This window comes from Populus euphratica, unplaced genomic scaffold (genome assembly GCF_000495115.2).
Source record: "Populus euphratica unplaced genomic scaffold, PopEup_1.0 scaffold953.1, whole genome shotgun sequence".
NCBI classification, from domain to species: Eukaryota; Viridiplantae; Streptophyta; class Magnoliopsida; order Malpighiales; family Salicaceae; genus Populus; species Populus euphratica.
The window spans coordinates 30,365-47,319 of record NW_011500468.1 but is presented as its reverse complement, the minus strand read 5'-3'; the positions used below and the strand labels follow the sequence as shown (position 1 = coordinate 47,319).

General features: G+C 33.5%; 2 protein-coding genes across 3 annotated transcripts; one reads left to right on the top strand and one right to left on the bottom strand.

Annotated features, from left to right (window-relative positions):
* The first annotated feature begins 543 nt into the window (after positions 1 to 543).
* Positions 544 to 4,638, top strand: PIFI (post-illumination chlorophyll fluorescence increase). The gene is made up of 8 exons (XM_011011595.1): positions 544 to 818; positions 1,459 to 1,588; positions 1,875 to 1,959; positions 2,046 to 2,124; positions 2,397 to 2,510; positions 2,594 to 2,706; positions 4,133 to 4,243; positions 4,346 to 4,638. The coding sequence occupies exons 1-8, from the start codon at positions 704 to 706 to the stop codon at positions 4,463 to 4,465; spliced, it is 867 nt and encodes a 288-aa protein (XP_011009897.1). The 5' UTR covers positions 544 to 703; the 3' UTR covers positions 4,466 to 4,638.
* A 493-nt stretch (positions 4,639 to 5,131) lies between these two features.
* LOC105114886 (ethylene receptor) lies at positions 5,132 to 11,960 on the bottom strand. 2 transcript variants are annotated; one of them, XM_011011593.1, is made up of 8 exons: positions 11,669 to 11,960; positions 11,406 to 11,544; positions 10,154 to 11,141; positions 9,353 to 9,721; positions 8,965 to 9,231; positions 8,741 to 8,868; positions 8,399 to 8,590; positions 5,132 to 5,830 (listed from the first exon to the last, which is right to left on the bottom strand). In XM_011011593.1, the coding sequence occupies exons 3-8, from the start codon at positions 11,057 to 11,059 to the stop codon at positions 5,479 to 5,481; spliced, it is 2,214 nt and encodes a 737-aa protein (XP_011009895.1). In that variant the 5' UTR covers positions 11,060 to 11,141; positions 11,406 to 11,544; positions 11,669 to 11,960; the 3' UTR covers positions 5,132 to 5,478. The 2 variants fall into 2 exon arrangements, with proteins under 2 accessions (XP_011009895.1, XP_011009896.1); XM_011011594.1 differs by lacking the exon at positions 11,406 to 11,544.
* Positions 11,961 to 16,955: the final 4,995 nt, after the last annotated feature.

Sequence of the window (16,955 nt, the reverse complement as noted above, 5' to 3'; positions counted from 1 at the left end):
ATATTGATTAAAGTTCAGGAAGGCCTTGTGATAAAGCTTGTAAGATGTTTTGCAGGATTTGTATTATTTTTCTAGTTTATTTAGAATTTTTTGTCTATTTGAATTAGTATTTCTTATTATTATTTTTTTGGTTTTTATCAAATATAAATAAGATTATTTAGCTATTATTTAGATTTAGATTTAAGTGTGGTTGATGTGATATTGAGACTTGAGAAAGTGTGGCTGATGTGATGAAAGCTATTGAGACTTGAGAAAGGGTGAATGTGATGCTGTTTATTTTATTTTTATTTATTTATTGGGAAGTTTTGATTATTTATAGATAAATGCACTTTTTGTGGTTTTAATTGTGCAAAAGGAAATAAATATTTACGCTGAAAAGTATGTGAAGAAAGGAGGTTGTGGGCAGGGGGCACAGCTAAAGGGGTTGTGTTCAGATTTGGGACCTGGGAAGGGTTGACAAAAATCATAGATATAGATATTTGTGTAAGCAGAATGTATGGTCATTGCTTGCTTTTTGTCTGTTTTCATGCACTTACTTTGTGTGTTTGTAAAGATATTTCCTTGGAAAATTGGTGCTTGTGGTTGTCTCTCCTTCTATATCTCTCCTTATCTCATACTCTGTCTCATAACTAATAGGTTCAAGCTATTTCCTCTCTTTTTTAAATTCTTTGCTGTCTTGATAGTATAAGCAGAATCAACTAAAATGGCAGCAACGGGTGCATCTATCTTTCAAATTTCGACGCAACCTCGTGTCTTCACGAGGCCAATTACTACTGCTAATATTAATAATGCTAGTCCATCCGTCTCGAACACTCTTGGTGAGTGTATCTTTAAAACCTTGTTACTTTCTTATTTTATTCATGTTAGAATCCTAGAGAATCTTGTAGTTTTTTCTAATATACTTGAACTCATATCTTATTAATGACATGTAGGCAAAGTAGTTACTAGGAAGAAATGGTAAGGTAAGAATGGATGAAACCACTGACAATTACTTTAATTTCATCAAGAAAACGATTGAAAGATGTTCTGACAAACAAGTTGCTAGGTAGTTCCAAGAGCTCTAAGTTGTTTATCATCACTGGAGACTGCTTGTTAACTGTATGAATGAGAGCATATGGTGAATACCATGAATTTCTTTGGCAATCTTGTACTTTACCATCAGACTTGAATGGCTTGACCGGATTTTGGTTTGTAAAAAATTTGGCTGTTTTCCTTTTTCCCCGATTTTAATCTTAAATGGCTATGGTTATCCGTGACTGCACTGTATTTTCATCTGTAATATTGTTTTAAGGCGTTTTTGCTTTCAAATTTAAGTAGCAAGTTAGCCAAACCTCGTGCGTTGATCTTTTTTTACTAAGCTGCTCCGTCTGTGTTCTATCTCCATCACAAGTACAAGTACAGCAACAAGTTTTGACCTTGAGCTTCAAAAGCTTGACATTTTTATGTTTCTTATTGCAGCTAGTTCTTTCATCGGCTCTTCTTTGCGACGGAGCACGACTAAGAAGAATAGAACAGTTAAGATTAGTAGGAAAGTGATTGCTGCAGCTGCTGTTGCTGTTGCCACTCCTTCAATGGAGGAAGTTAAGGAGTATGAATTTCCTCTTCCTTCCATTTAATGGGATTTTTTCTTAATTGTGTAGAGGCCTCTACCTCACAGTTCTGTTCATAAAGGAAGTTTTTCCCATTCCAATACTTACGTTCTTGTAGAGCGGGTAAACGAGAAACGAGCAAACCAGCATAAAAAAGGATACAGGACATATTAGTCATATCGTTAGGCTTAATTTTCTATTACAAAAGCAGCTTTTTTGTTATCATTTCCTTTTAAAAGAGCAGAATCGAAATGGTCTTCTAATTCTGTAATAACTTCTTTCCAGGTATGCACGTCCTACATGGGCCATGTTTGAACTTGGAAGTGCCCCCGTCTTCTGGAAAACCATGAACGGCCTTCCTCCATCTTCTGTAAGTAAGCGCTTACAGGATTCTTTTCTCTCTTTTGAAGGTAGTGCTAGTGTTTCAACGATATTGAACTTGAAATCAATTGACAGGGGGCAAACCTAAAGCTTTTCTACAATCCAGCTGCAAACAAGCTTGTTCCAAACGAAGAATTTGGGATTGCTTTTAATGGTAATTTGTTATTCAACTCATCTCAGAAAGGGTCACAAAATACTCCTTGCAATAAAGGGTCTGTAAAATTTCCACAAGTAGTAACTTGGAATGTCATAGAGCATCAGATTAAAGCATTTTGAACATAACGATATCATGCATCATTTCAAATACCAGAAGAATTTACGTTTCAATGGTGGTGCTCTGCTCGGCGTACAAGGAGTGCTCGGTGGTTCCACCTTCCTCAAGATATCAAGTATTGTTTAATCAATCTCCAACCCCTTACTTTGCAGGAGGTTTTAATCAGCCCATCATGTGTGGTGGTGAGCCAAGGGCAATGCTGAGGAAAGTTAGAGGGAAGGCTGATCCACCATTTTACACCATCCATATATGCGTTCCTAAGCATGGTATGGTTGGTACCATTTTCACAATTTTATTGCTTTATGGGACATTTAATTCCTTGTAAGAAACTGTCGTATCTTTTTTGCAGCTGTGAACATGATATTCTCGTTCACAAATGGAGTTGACTGGGATGGTCCTTACAGGCTGCAGTTTCAAGTTCACAATGGCTGGCGAAACAAGCCCATCGAATTCTTTAACGAGGTACCAACACATAAACAAAGTTTTGATATATCCCTTGAGAATAACTAGGTGTCAATCCCAAACGTGACAACCTTGAATGATAAGAAAAGAAAAGGTAATTGATAAATGAACTTTACTGATACATGCACGGACTGTTTTATTCATTTATCACAAAGAACATGCATTTTACTAATTGAGGCGTTACTCATAGAAATAATCTAAAAAAAGATAATATTAGATTGAAAATCTCTTTATGTTGAATTGAAAAATCAAAGTTATTGAATGAAAAATCCAACCCTTTCCTTTCCTTTAATGTAAAAGGAAGAATATTACAAAGAACGTATGAAAAATAAAGAGTACGCGGTACCTCATTATATACAAAATATTATTCATAAATAATAAGTAGTTTTAAAAAAAACTAAATATAAGCTAAATAACTTTTTTTATAAGGTAAAACATCCCAAACAATGCTAGAAACATAATAAAAAAACACTAATATAAATAGAAAAAAGAATCCTAAACCAACTAAGAAAATAATACAAATCTTGCACAATAGATTCTAAATATTATTGCAAGTCCTTCTTGATATTTGATCGTTACAACATTTTAATCCTATAAAAAACAAAACTTTTAGAATCTTTAGGAAAAATTTTAATAAATTCAACGGTTAGATTAAAAGTTATTTTTATTAGTGTAAAATTATGCATTAAAAAAAATAAACCCAAAATCAAATAGTTTAGAAGTTACAATGTATATTTTTCATCCCAATAAGAATCACACTGCAAAATTCCACTCGTAACTTTAGATATAGCTCATAGAGCATACAAATGTTTAGTATGATAAATTTGTATTTTTAACCCAAATATCTTGAATAGTTTAATCAATTTTTTTTTAATTTTTTTAGTTTTAGAGCTTGTAACTAGCTCAATTGTCACGTGTCCTAATGCTTGTTGATTTATATATTTTGGGAAGTTTTGGTGCTTAAATAAATTGTAATAGCTGGTTGATGCTTGTTGATTTATATATTTTGGGAAGTTTTGGTGCTTAAATAAATTGTAATAGCTGGTTGATGCTTGTTGATTTATATATTTTGGGAAGTTTTGGTGCTTAAATAAATTGTAATAGCTGGTTGATGCTTGTTGATTTATATATTTTGGGAAGTTTTGGTGCTTAAATAAATTGTAATAGCTGGTTGTTTGGAATGCTATGAAATCTTAGTGTTGTTGATACAACAAATCTTTAGGTACTTTGTATCCAAAAACATCAAATTCCCAGGTTTCCTTATACCAGAATATATAAGAAAGCTGGGAGATTATTTGCATAAATCTAGAAGACTTCGCTCATTTTGACATTGCTTATAACATGTTAAATAAGTGATTCAATTCTGACCAATTTAGCCACAAATTGAGATAAAAGGAACAAACAAAAGACGTTTCCATTTTGACAGGGCCTGGCAGAAGAGTTGAGTAAAGAAGGTGCGTGCGAAAAAGCAATTTTTCCGGATACAGATATCATTGTTACAAGATGTGCTATGATCGGCAACTTATCCATTGAGGGGGTAAGTGTATTCATTGTTTCATCTGTCTCGGTTTCCTTGCTTCCATTTTTCTTGAAATATGACAAATTGACTTTCAATTTCACAAATGAAACTTTCTTGCAGGGTGATCGTTGCGATCTTGATCTAGTCTCAGGATGCATGGATCCTAGCTCGCATTTATATAACCCCCTTGCCAATGTGGATGATGGATCCTGCCCAATTGATTCTGACATGGAAGATTAGCAGTAGCCTGGCAATACCCCTTTGATGTTGATGTAAATACCATATACATTTACTGTATACCTAAGGCCTTCCTCATACATAATGGAAATATACTAATGAAATTACTACTTGCTCAAGTAAAGATGCTTGCTTTGAGCGAGGTCTATATGAAACATCTCCAGTTCCCTTGATGATGACAAGAAGCACAGTGCACATCCCGATAGTAATTTGAAGGCAACATTCCAGTTTGAAGCTATGCTTCAAAGGGAAGGTGCGGATCGACTTTCAGTTTGGCAACCTAAAATGAAACGAGCCTCTTTCAGCACAGAGTCTCAGGCTGCAAGTATGAAGTAATTATTTTTACAAGACAAAGTGAACGGAATTTTTAGATTTTATTTGTTTCAGAATAGTGGCTGTGTCAGCTCGTAGAAAAGCGACTCCAAAAGAAATATTATAAACTTTTTAAGTCGTTCCGATAGAAAAAAACCTGTCCACGATTTCTCCCTCTTTATTTTGTTATATTGCATAGGCTTAGTTATTTCATGCTCGTGAGAAAGGAAAAGAACGCCACACTGCAGCGTGCATTCAAAAACAAAAATAGGAAAGTCAGGGGCATAAGCATAACAGGTCTCACCCATGATTATCTTTTCAAAAAAGAAAAAACGACCATTAATCAGTACACGATACACCAAAGAAGATGTCAAATGATATTTATGCCTTCAAAATGAAATTTGATTATATGATACCAGTTTGTTTCACAAATTATCGACAACAACAAAAAAGAAAATCATTTTCAAGGACACTCAGATTTCCCCAAATCCGGGACTGTTTTTTCTGCCCGGGACTTTACATGTAGATGCACAGAATGATACATGAACTAGCTTTTAGCAATGAAGCGTTGGTATTGTTTTTGCCAGGGCTCCACTTCACTCTATTGATGCGATGCTTTTATGGCATGCACACGCAAAAAAGGCAGAAGATGACTTGCGTGTTTTGCTTCTCTCCAATTAGTGCTTTTTTTCTATCACCACCACTTACATTGCTTCAAACAGAACCCGATGCTCAAGGAGCTCTGATAAAACACTCCTCATCTTGTCAACAGAAACAGGTTTCAGTATAACGCCATCCATACCGACCCTCATGCAGTTCTCCTTGGTCACTTTGTCTGTGTTTCCAGTAAGTGCCACTATTAGCGGCCTTTCGTGCCGTTTAGTAAATTTCTCATGCAAACGGACAGCAGCTTCAAAACTATCAGGCATGCCTGCATCCATACACACTACCTTGTGGTCTTGAGAAACCACAAGTAGGCACTCATCTCTTGAACTTGCAGTTGTCACATCACACCCCAGGTGAACAAGAAGTTCCTTGGTCACCATCCTGCTAACCCTGAAAGCCACAAACAAGTTTGGCATTCTCTTACATGCTTCAAACATGGTTTGTTCTGCTAAACTCTCAAAACTATGTCCAACAAAAAGATACAAGACATAAATTCAACCCAGTCTTTATTTAAATTCAACTTGATTCTTAATTTCAATGGTTCATGTTAAACCATGTCTGTTGAGGGGCTGAGGGGCATAGCCACTTTTATAACACTCGTATAAATTAGAACTCTCTATACCTTACATACTATGGGAAAAGTTAGCTCTTCAACCACATGATTACCGGCCAAAGCAGCATTGGAGTCTTGTTAAACAAGAACACGCATGCCCCAAAACATTAAAGAATAAAGAGGCTGCTTTTTGTTCCATGTACGTGGCAATTGGACCTATTATATTAATCCTCCAGAGACTTTTCAATCAAATATAGTTGTCTCATTTTAGACACTGCTACTGTCCCACCTAACTCTGTTGCTTTAATCCCCTCAAGTCAAGGCCCCTTCCCAATACACCATTTTGTATTATACACCTTCCCTTAATGTTTCAACAAGTCTCACTTACTTTAAAGAATTTTGATGGGTCTGGAGAAGCTGGTATTTGATTTGACTAAAACTAAGCACCCCGAAAGAATCTATTAGAGGTGCTGATTGGGCTAACTGCAAGGTCGTGGGCCAAGAAAATTAAAAAAGCTTTCAATGGGCTAATTCAATATATTTAAGGTAAGCTTCAAGATTTCAAACGAGAGGTGATCAAGCCTTGATTAATGTAATTCATGCACGGTTCAACATGGAAATGTGGTTTTGAGCTTTTTTTTTTTTTTTTTTAATGCACAGTTTTACACTAACATGTTTGTTTGGAAGTGTTGGGAGTGTGATTGCGATTATTTTTTAAAGTGCTTCTAATTCCAAAATACATCTAAATAATATTTTTTTTATTTTTTAAAAATTATTTTTGAGATCAAAGTATTAAAACGATCCAAAACATATAAAAAATAATAATAATTTTTAACAAAAAACAAAATTTTAATTTTTTTCGAAAAGCAGGTTGGCCCACATTTCCAAACGCTATTTTCCAACTATTGGAACGCTATTTTCCAACTATTGGATTGAGGTGAGATTTTACCAGACGATTCAAAAGACCTTATTTTATATAGAGTTAAGATTTCACAGTAATCAAACTTTGAGAAGCCCTACAAAAAAGCCTAGAAGCTACTGTGCAAAAATTGCATAATTTTTCAAATTGGTTTAGGATTATCTTTCCTTTTGGTTTATGGATTTCCTAAAAGCAAGACAGCTTCTTTATTCTACAGGGACATTAGAAGCGGCAGAATTAGGGAATTAATTAGCAAGGTATCCTTATTTACAAGTACACAGGTGGCGGGATTGGAATTATTATTTTGCAAGAATATTAAAAAAGTCGGCAGCCTTTTTTGGGACATGTGGCAACAACATTAATTCTTTGATTCCTTAATTCTCCATAGTCGACAACAGCATTAATTAAACAAGGGTGGTTGTTTTCCTCAACTCTTTTTGGGACAACATGTGGCAGCCTATATAATTTATTTAGTATTGGAGTTTTTATCTAATAACTTCGATTCCTTATTTTAGGTCCTTGTTTTAGGTCATTATTGGGTTTGGTTTTTTTTAATCTGATTTTTGCTTTCTTCTTTCATCTTTGTGGATTCTAGGATTCTTACCGGTTCACGTTCAAAAAAAAAACTTAACATCCTCCAATCGGCATCTATATTGCAAGATTCATTAATTTCAATTGATTTAGACTCCTTCCCCAGTCTTTTTCTTTTCTTTTCTTGTTCATGAACAAACAGAGGAAAGCTAAAGAAATTTTAATTTCTCTTTTTGAATTCTGAACTCTATAAACTAACAATGAATGAACAAATAAAGCATTATCTATGGCATTATCTCTTGATGTGAACGTCATGTGCTTTATAGAAGCACACTTAAAAGTAATCTGTTTTGGCACTTGATAAAGCCTGTTGAATAGGACCGTTAGAAATTTAGAATCTTTTGCAAGCCACTATTTGTCCAAAAAGTTTGGAGTATTTCCTTCTAACGGGTTTAAGAGTTTGTAGGAAACTTTATGACATTGTCTGATTTTGCTGATAGTTGTGTTTGACTATAAAAAATGCTGATTTCAGATAGAGTGGGTTTTCTAAAAAAAAAATCCTCGTATTGTTCTGCTTCTAGGGCTTCCCCTATGATTTCAAATATCCAATTGAGTTTGTCATCCTTGGCTGGATTGATGTTGTTTTTATTCTCTTGGATGAAGATGGCATCCTTTATTGCAAACTCCCTTTTATCACCCTACCATATAACAATTTTCTTGACTCTTCTTTCTTATTTTGTTTCATATCTTTGTACCCATCCTAGTATACTTTTTTTCATGAGAATTTTGTATTTACTATTTTAACCATCATAGTGCCCACAAATGCAAACCTCTGTTTTGTACTTGACACTATTCATCCCACCCCACCCTAATTATAATTAAATTCTTAAGAAGGTAGCGTGGCATAAACTTGAAATTGACATACTAAGAATGATAAAGTTGCAATTTTACTGACCCATTATCATCCAAGACAAGAACTTTGAGTCCTGGAAAAGTTGTCTGTCCATGATTTGCTTTAGGTAGGAATGGGTTCTTAGATTCACTTGTGTTCTCAGGGATCCCAAGCTTTACAATGAAGATAGCCATGCATCCCTTGCCTAGACCTTCACTTTCAATCCAAATATGTCCCTCCATAAGATTTACAAACCTGATCACAAACATACAAGATTTAGATATAATAGTGAACTTCAATGGCAGTAGAATTGAGAAAGTCAAACCACAGTATAAAATGTCTAATAAAAGTCACTTCATGCTCTAATACAAAATTGTGTCTATAAAAACAACCAAAATGAATTACCTCTTACAAATTGCAAGGCCAAGTCCACTGCCGCTGGAATTTTTGGTTGCCAAAGTTTGAGCATGTGCAAATTTTGTAAATAACTTGGGAATATCTGGAGGGTTAATTCCTTGTCCTGCATCTTTTACCTATACCAAGATAAAAGCTATTCATAACCAACCCCTAGAACAGAAAATTCACCCTTGCTAGGAAAAAGATCTTAGTTGAGCATCAGAGGAATTAACCTGTACACGCAAATAAAAGTGATTATCACTTGGCACTGGAAAAAAGTCAGGAGCTCGACTGTCTCTTAAAGATTCTGATTTTGCAACAAATGCAGTGATTGAGATGCTTCCCTCTTTTGAGAACTTCACAGCATTACCAACAACATTTAAAATAGTTTGCATTAATCGCTTTTCATCACCAATGGCATATTCTGGCAAATCTGGAGCTACATTTAAGGTTACAGGCAACTTTTTAACAGATGCGATAGGCTTGATCAAATTAAGAACCTGCAATGCGGAAATAAGCATCATATTCACCAACCCAAATCCAACAAAAGTTTTATGAATTCTATGCAACTAATATTTACAGTATAATCTGAAAAATTTGGTGAGATGACATATATCTTACCTCCCTGAATACTGCATGAAGATTAAAACTTCCTAAGTCAAGTTGAAGGCTGCCATCTTCAAGCCTCGAAAGATCTAATACATCATTTATAAGAGTAGCCAGAAGGTTACTACTTCTAAGAATTGTCTCAATCATTAGACGCTGCTCAGGTGTCAGTTCAGTTTCCTGCAGCAAGGAGGAAAGTGCAATAACTGCATGCATTGGAGTTCTCATCTCATGGTTCATAACTGCCAAGAAATCATTGCGAGCACGAATTGCTGTTTCTGCTTCTCTCCTGGCATGATCAAGAGCAACATTCTGCTCCATAAGAAGGTCTCTTGCCCTCATTGATTCTTCTAAGATAGCAGCATGTGACAGAGCAACAGCCACCTGGTTTGACATCAAAATTTATAAGTTAGAAACAAATTGAGGCTATCGTTCTTTAAATGGTATGGTGCAAGCTGCAAATTACTTTCTAGTGTTAACAAATGGCAAGGCACCAGAGATAGCATGTCTCTTTTCATTTACTTTGTTCAAATTACACACTCACTGACAAGCTGTGAATGCTTTTCTAGCATTTGATGGAAAACATAGCAGCAACATTGATCTGATGAACTATATTTCTTTTTGGTTTAAAATGAGATTTGAAAATCCTTCTTGGAGGGCATCCTTTGGAAACTCAATCTATGCAAAGCTATAAGAAGTGAAGCAGATGCAAGTGGAATGCAATGTGGAGATTCCATTTAGCAATTTCCTAGAAAAATGGAAAAGGAAAGGTGATTATGTAACCATGAAAAGTTAGACAAATAAGAAAATTTAAACCTGATCAGCAACTACTTCAACAAGCTCCAACTCATGAACATGCCACTGCCTTGCACTATCTGATGGAAGCATTAAAACCATCAAAGCATAGCGTCTGGTAGAAAGTTCAGGCCAGTCATTAATTTGGAAATTAGAAAGATGGAGGAGTGGGACACGAACAGCAACCACCTCTCCAGGCATATATTTTCCAGAAAGAGGCCGTAGTCTAGCCACTGGAGAATTTGGCGAAATTTTCATAGCACGGTTACTGCTGAATACTTGATTAATCACTGGAAGCTGGATAGGAACGGTATATCCAACAGGGTTCTGCTGACGAAGAGTGTAGGAAAGTTGAAGCTCCAACCCAGTACGAGTTGGCATCCACAGGGCACATTCTTCCAATGCCAGTGTCCTGCCCAACTCAACAAGAGTAGTCTTTAATATGGTATGTCTGTCAAGAGTGCTTCTGATTTCATGAGTCAACATCCTCACATGCCGACCAGTCTCCTCTTGTGTACGGATCAGACCCATCTCTCTATCTAGCTCTGCAGCTTTATTTTTCAAAAACAGTTCTCTAGTCTTAACACTCAAAAGATCAGGAATAATATGCACAAGCATAAGCGCAGTGGCACAAGACACAGCAGCAGTCAAAACTTTGGCTGTGGTCATCACAACTGCCACAGTTCGTGAATGCATGTTAAAAGTCCATAAGTTAATAAGATGAGTTGCACCACAAAGAACTATGAAAGCACCAAACTGGACAAGCACCCATCTATAAGGAAAGACAGCAGATTTCTTAACAAAGTAAATGAGCTCTAAAGGGATAGAGAAATAGGCTAGTGCAATGAAGAAATCCGATATATATTGATACTTCATCAACAGCTCCTCAGCTGGCCATTGTGGTTCAATACAATTGCAAGACTCCATCTTTAGGGAATTTTCTCTTTAATTGAGAAATTTTAACCCCACCACACCCTCAATTGCAACAAAAATTCCTCTTTTCACATGCCTGAAAGAACACAAAATTCTCAATTACACAAATACTGATAAAAAGAAAAGGAAATGAAGAATCTAAGCATCATATTTCTAAGAACTGAAACTCTAATTGCAAAATTCAGACTTCATTTCCTAGCAAGCTGTATGGAAACTTAAGATTTGAGTAGAAATGAAATCATTTCAACACCATTCACCCAGTTCTAGCGTTTGGAAAGCTTTAAGCAACATAAATGAACTATACAACCAATTAAAATTAGAGATTTGCCTCGGAACTGACCCGTTAAGAATTAATCTCACTAACGCCCTTCTCTCTCCCTCTTTCTCTCGCGCATTTATGCTTGGAATAAGTTTTTCAAGGAAGAGGACAAATTGAGTAAATGATGTACTCTCACTAACTCAATCCACCAGTTTAAAACCTATTCCAGACAACCGAATAAAAACTCAATTAGCAAGTCAAATCAAATCAATTCCATGTTGCTGTAACAGGCAAACCCTAATTTCAAAATCTTAAAAAAAGAACAGGATCAGAGGGTAACTGACCACAATAGAATCCAAGAAATCCAATTTATTGTGTTATGTCGACGTGGGAGAGATCCCTCCGGTTGCCCCTTCCTACGCCGTCGTAGACTTCGCTTCCTTCTCTGTGGTCGTTATCGGGTTGCGAGAGAGACTTGAATCTCTCTTGGAAAGGTGGTGGTTGGGTGCGCAGCATTAACTATAGACTTTCTGAGACTAGAGAGTGGAAAGTTTCGGCGACTTGGAGCTTGAAACGAAAGCGACGTCGTCTAGGCCTCTATATTTTGCAGAAAAGCGAGCCGCGCCATATGCCGCTGCAGCTTGCTTTGTTTTTTAAATATATTTTATTACGAGGAAAAATAGAATCAGAAAAGGAAGATTTTAACCTTTTTTTTTAATAAAAATAAAAGGATTTTCTCCTACTTTTTAAAATTATTCTACTTACAAAGATTTAAGAATCAATTCTCCGGGTAAGTAAAATTAGATTTGAGAATATATTTTTATTTAAACTGAAAAATATTTTTTTCTTATTCCTATTTTTTTTTAAAATAGATGAGCCCATTATTTTAATTTAAGATCTTTGTTTGGATATTTTTAAAAAATAGGTTCATTGAATGTCATGCTAGATTCTGTCTCCTTCCAATGATCTCATTGCACATCATCGAAGGAAGTTCAATCCATACAATATATATTATATATTATATAAGCACTTGTTTTATCACAAAATAATTATATCCTCGAAGATCATTATCTTAAATATTATTCTTAACTACTCTAGAAAAGAATTTTAATTAATAATATTTTAAGACATTATTAATTAAATAAAAAAAATCACCACACAGGAGAGCAAAAGGTCTTCCAACCCAATATGTAGCGCGTAAATAGAAAGGAAATACCAATGAAGAAAATAAATAAAATATTTAATAGATTTAATTATTTACTTGATAATTTTTTTTCTTTTAGAAAAACATAAAGGGACCCAATGGCATAGCCAATGAGAAAGAGCCATGTGTTAAAATTAACTTTCATTATTAATTATTTTAAAAATAGGTCATATATTTTCAAAATAAATAAGGGAATAAAAAAAATAAAATAGGGTCAGGCATTAGGCCTGACCTTTTAATTTTTTTTCTTGTTTTTATTTGATACTTCAAAAAAAATTATCAAATTCACTAACTTTTTGGTTTTAACTTGGTTTTTAAATACTATTATAATTTTTTTATTGAATTTTAAAAAAAAATCAATTATTATGTATCTGATTTAAAATGATTATACTAATAATAAATTATTCATGAAAAAAATGATTGAAATTGGTTTTTTATTATTAAGATTTTTAAATATATTTTGAACATGTTTTTATAACATTTATGATTTTATTAGCTTTCAATCACACAAAATATAAATATATTATTTTAATATTTTTTGTTAACTTACTTTAACAATCATCTTAGCTCCATTGGCATTAACTCATTCAATGGAATTGGTTTTCTTAATTTTTTAGTTGGAAAAACCTTATTTCTAACTAATATAAACTTCCGATGCATCTTTCGACGCATTGACTCATCAATTGTCTTCTTCACCATCAAGATTCTTATTGTAGTTGATTTTATCATACGTTTGCATTTGTTCCTTTCTTTTTGATGTGTGACTAAAGTCCATCACTTATTGTCACATTCCTCGATGAATTAGGCTTTGAGTCACTAACTCAAGGTATAAGGGATATATATGAAGCTTGACTTAAGAATATAGTAAAGCTTATAGGTAAAATGACACCGGGTGCTATAAGTTCAAAAGATCCACAACTTATTATAAGGGGAGATTGGTGTGGACTTAAATGCATTATGATTGTGATATTAGAAGCGATTATTTCATCATCGAAAACAATATCATTATTCTCATGTAGCCTCATTATCTTATCTTTTAACATAAAACACTCCTTTATTAGATGGCTGATCAAGTGGTAATATGATGAGATTTGCCTCAAGTAAGTTATCTAGCATCCTATATATATCTAATTTAGGGAATGAATACACTTTTTCTTGTCACTCTTTTATGGATGGCTTTTTCTTTCACCATTTTGAATATCGGTCAGTGTTGCATGATCACTCCTCTTAACTTTAGTTGGTACCTTTGTGGTGGCAAAGTTAATTACTAAATATTGCTTTCTCTTGACATTTAGAGCGCTCTTTTTAAATCTACAACCTTTAGGCCTATTTCTTTTAGGTAGCAATATAGATAATGACGAGCTTTCAGAATTTAGCAAAGTTTTCTTCTTGAAAGTTGTTAGAAATTATTTTTTCCTTCCACTCACCATATATCAGAGCATTTGGAGTACTACAAATAGAGATATGTCTAAAAGATTGAGTAGCGCTGTTGGTGGATGTGATGGATAGTCTCAAAGCTCTTCTCTGGATGAAATATCATTTATACCATCAAAATTTAAGTAGGTCTTCTTCATGACAGTTGTTGGAAATTGTCTTTTCCTTTCATCTACCAAATTTCACATCATTTAGCCTTCTAGAAGTCTCACTATGGGTAAAACTCTGAGTAGTGTTTGGGCTGAATTGCAGAACAGATTCTAACTTTTCTTTTGTGGCCTAACTTTGAATTTGAAAACAGCAGATTTGGGTTTTCCCTACTCATAAAAATTGTAGGCCTATTTCTTATCTTTTCAACCATATAAACCAAACTGAAATCTAAGATCTATAGCTCTAGATATGACCCAATGACTAAACAGTGTACTTGCAATATTTAAGGCAAACTAAAAACTTCTCTTTAGTAGTAGCTAATTCTTGATAAAGACTTTTACTTTTTATATTATAAGGTTGCCATAAAAGTCAAGAATAAATAAACAACAAATAAAAAACTAAAAAATTTAAAGATAAATAGATAGATATAATCTAATTTTAGAGTCTTATTCTATTATCAACTATGGTGAACCCAAAAAATAAGAAACTCTAAACCCACAAACTAGATAAAAACAACCCAAGAAAGTTAACTCAATGATTACTTGAACTAAGAAACTAAAGTTATTGGATGAAAAACTCCAATTTATTGAATATAAAGATTCAATAACTAGAAGTATAAAGATAAATTGATGCAAATCAGTTAGCATCACCATATACTCCATTAGAGTTACAAATTGGGCCTAGTAAAAGGTTTAAAACTAAGATAATTTAAACGAAATTGACTAGGTTGATTCTAGATGTTTGGGTTAACAAATTGCAAATTTACCATATTAGACCTTTATGTACTATTTAGACTATATTTGAAGCTATAATTTGGATTTTTTTTGTGATTTTAGTTGGGATGAGAACTTAACATCTCAAGATTTTTATTCATATTTGGTAGGCGTAGTTCATCTAAGTGAGATAGAACATGTTTGAAATCAATATTAAAATACATCGGCACACAAGAAAATTTAAAAAAAAGATTGTTTCTATATGATTTATGGATTTTTACTAGTCAAAGATTTAATTACATGTGAAATCTTTATTTATACAAGGATTTCTTAGTTTCCAACAAGATAAATCAGACAACAATCTTTATTTTACAAGGATTTCTTATGCAACAATAATTTTTATTATTCAAAGATATTAAAGGCAATTTTGGGCTTGTTTTTTTTAATGGAAAATATTATTCTAACAAGCATTCACTTTTGGTTTGATCATTGGTTAGATTGAATTTTGCTAGAAGATTTTAAAGGCACTGTTCTCTATAAAGTTATTTTTCATAGTAATCAACTATTAAAAAGGCCTTGCAATAAGATTTAGAAGTTACTGTGTAAGATTTATATTATTTCCATTATTGATTTAGGATTACTTTTCCTATTTGTATTATTACTCTTTTATTATTTTTCTAGACATTTTTAGGGCATTTTTTTACCTAATATAAATAGTATTATTTAACTTGTATTTAGGTTCTTTTACAAAATTTGATTTTAAACTAATATTTTATGTATTAAAGATTGCTTATACTTTAGGTTCTTCTTTAGAATTTTTTTGGATTTATCAAAAATTAACTATATTTGGAGTGTTTTTCTTTATACCTTTAGTTCTTGATTATTTATAATCAAAGAGTTGGGGTTCTTTCATCCAATAGCTTTGGTATTTTAATTCTTGTAATTATTGTGTAGTGAAAAATCTTCAATCTAATTTTAGTTTTCTTGGGTTGTTTCTATCTTATTTGTAGATTTCAAGGTTTTTACCCTCTAGGCTCATATTATAAATGCCATAAAAACAACATTATTTAATAATTTATTATCATGAAACACATTTTTAAAATCATGTAATAAAGAAGCAACCATAATAGGAATACAAATATCAAGTTCATTAGTGTTAGAACAAAAAAAAAACTTTTGATCTCACTTGTCTTTGCATAAAAATCTAGATATAAAACATTGGCTCTTGTTTTATCTCCATTATTAGTCAAAACTATTATTTTCCTTTCTTGGCTAAATCTATAATTCCTATCTCTCTTATGGTTTCCATTTTTTTTATATCTATACTCATCGCCTCACTTGTAGTTTTACTCCTCTCAACCTCAATTTCTCTTTTTAACTTTAATTGGTCTTTGCAGATTTATTTAAGTGATAATGGTACAAGTGTGATGAATTTCCCATCTTTTACAAGAGTATCTATTCCTAAACTCATAATTTGTTACCTTCTTATCAAACTAACATGAATGCCCCAATAAAAAAGAGTGACTTGTATACATAGGAACCACGTCAGACAAAGCCTCGTCAGAATACTTCCTAATTGAAAATAACATCAAAACCTATTTTATAACATTTACCTCACTACATGCATATAAAATTTTAAAGCCTATAAGGTCCATAATGTTTAATATTGTTCAGATTCAAGAAAGAGCTCTCGAGTATCTTTCTCTAAATTTTCTCTCTCCCTTGCGAGAGTTCCCTTCAAGGCAGCTGCATTTGTCTTGGTATTTTAGATGGGTTAGTTTATCTAGTTGTTTATTATTTCATTTGTTATGCCCTATGGCTAAACCAAAGAATAAGTATTCATTACTTTGATTTGCATAATAAGATTGTCACTGTCAGTTTCCTTGCTCTCTATTTACTTCTTCTCATAGAATTAGGGCTCAAACTTGTAGAAGCTCACTCACCTTGCAAGATAAGACTCCTACCTTAATTATACCTTTCCCATGAGCCCTTGACCCTTATAGTTCTAGCTCTAAAGGGCTTTTCCCTCATATGGCTTCTACTAGTTGAATTCCTTCATGTGCTGCTCCTAATAAGTGGGTCATTCTAACCTAGACCCTATTCTAGTTGAATCCCATTTTGATGATCATG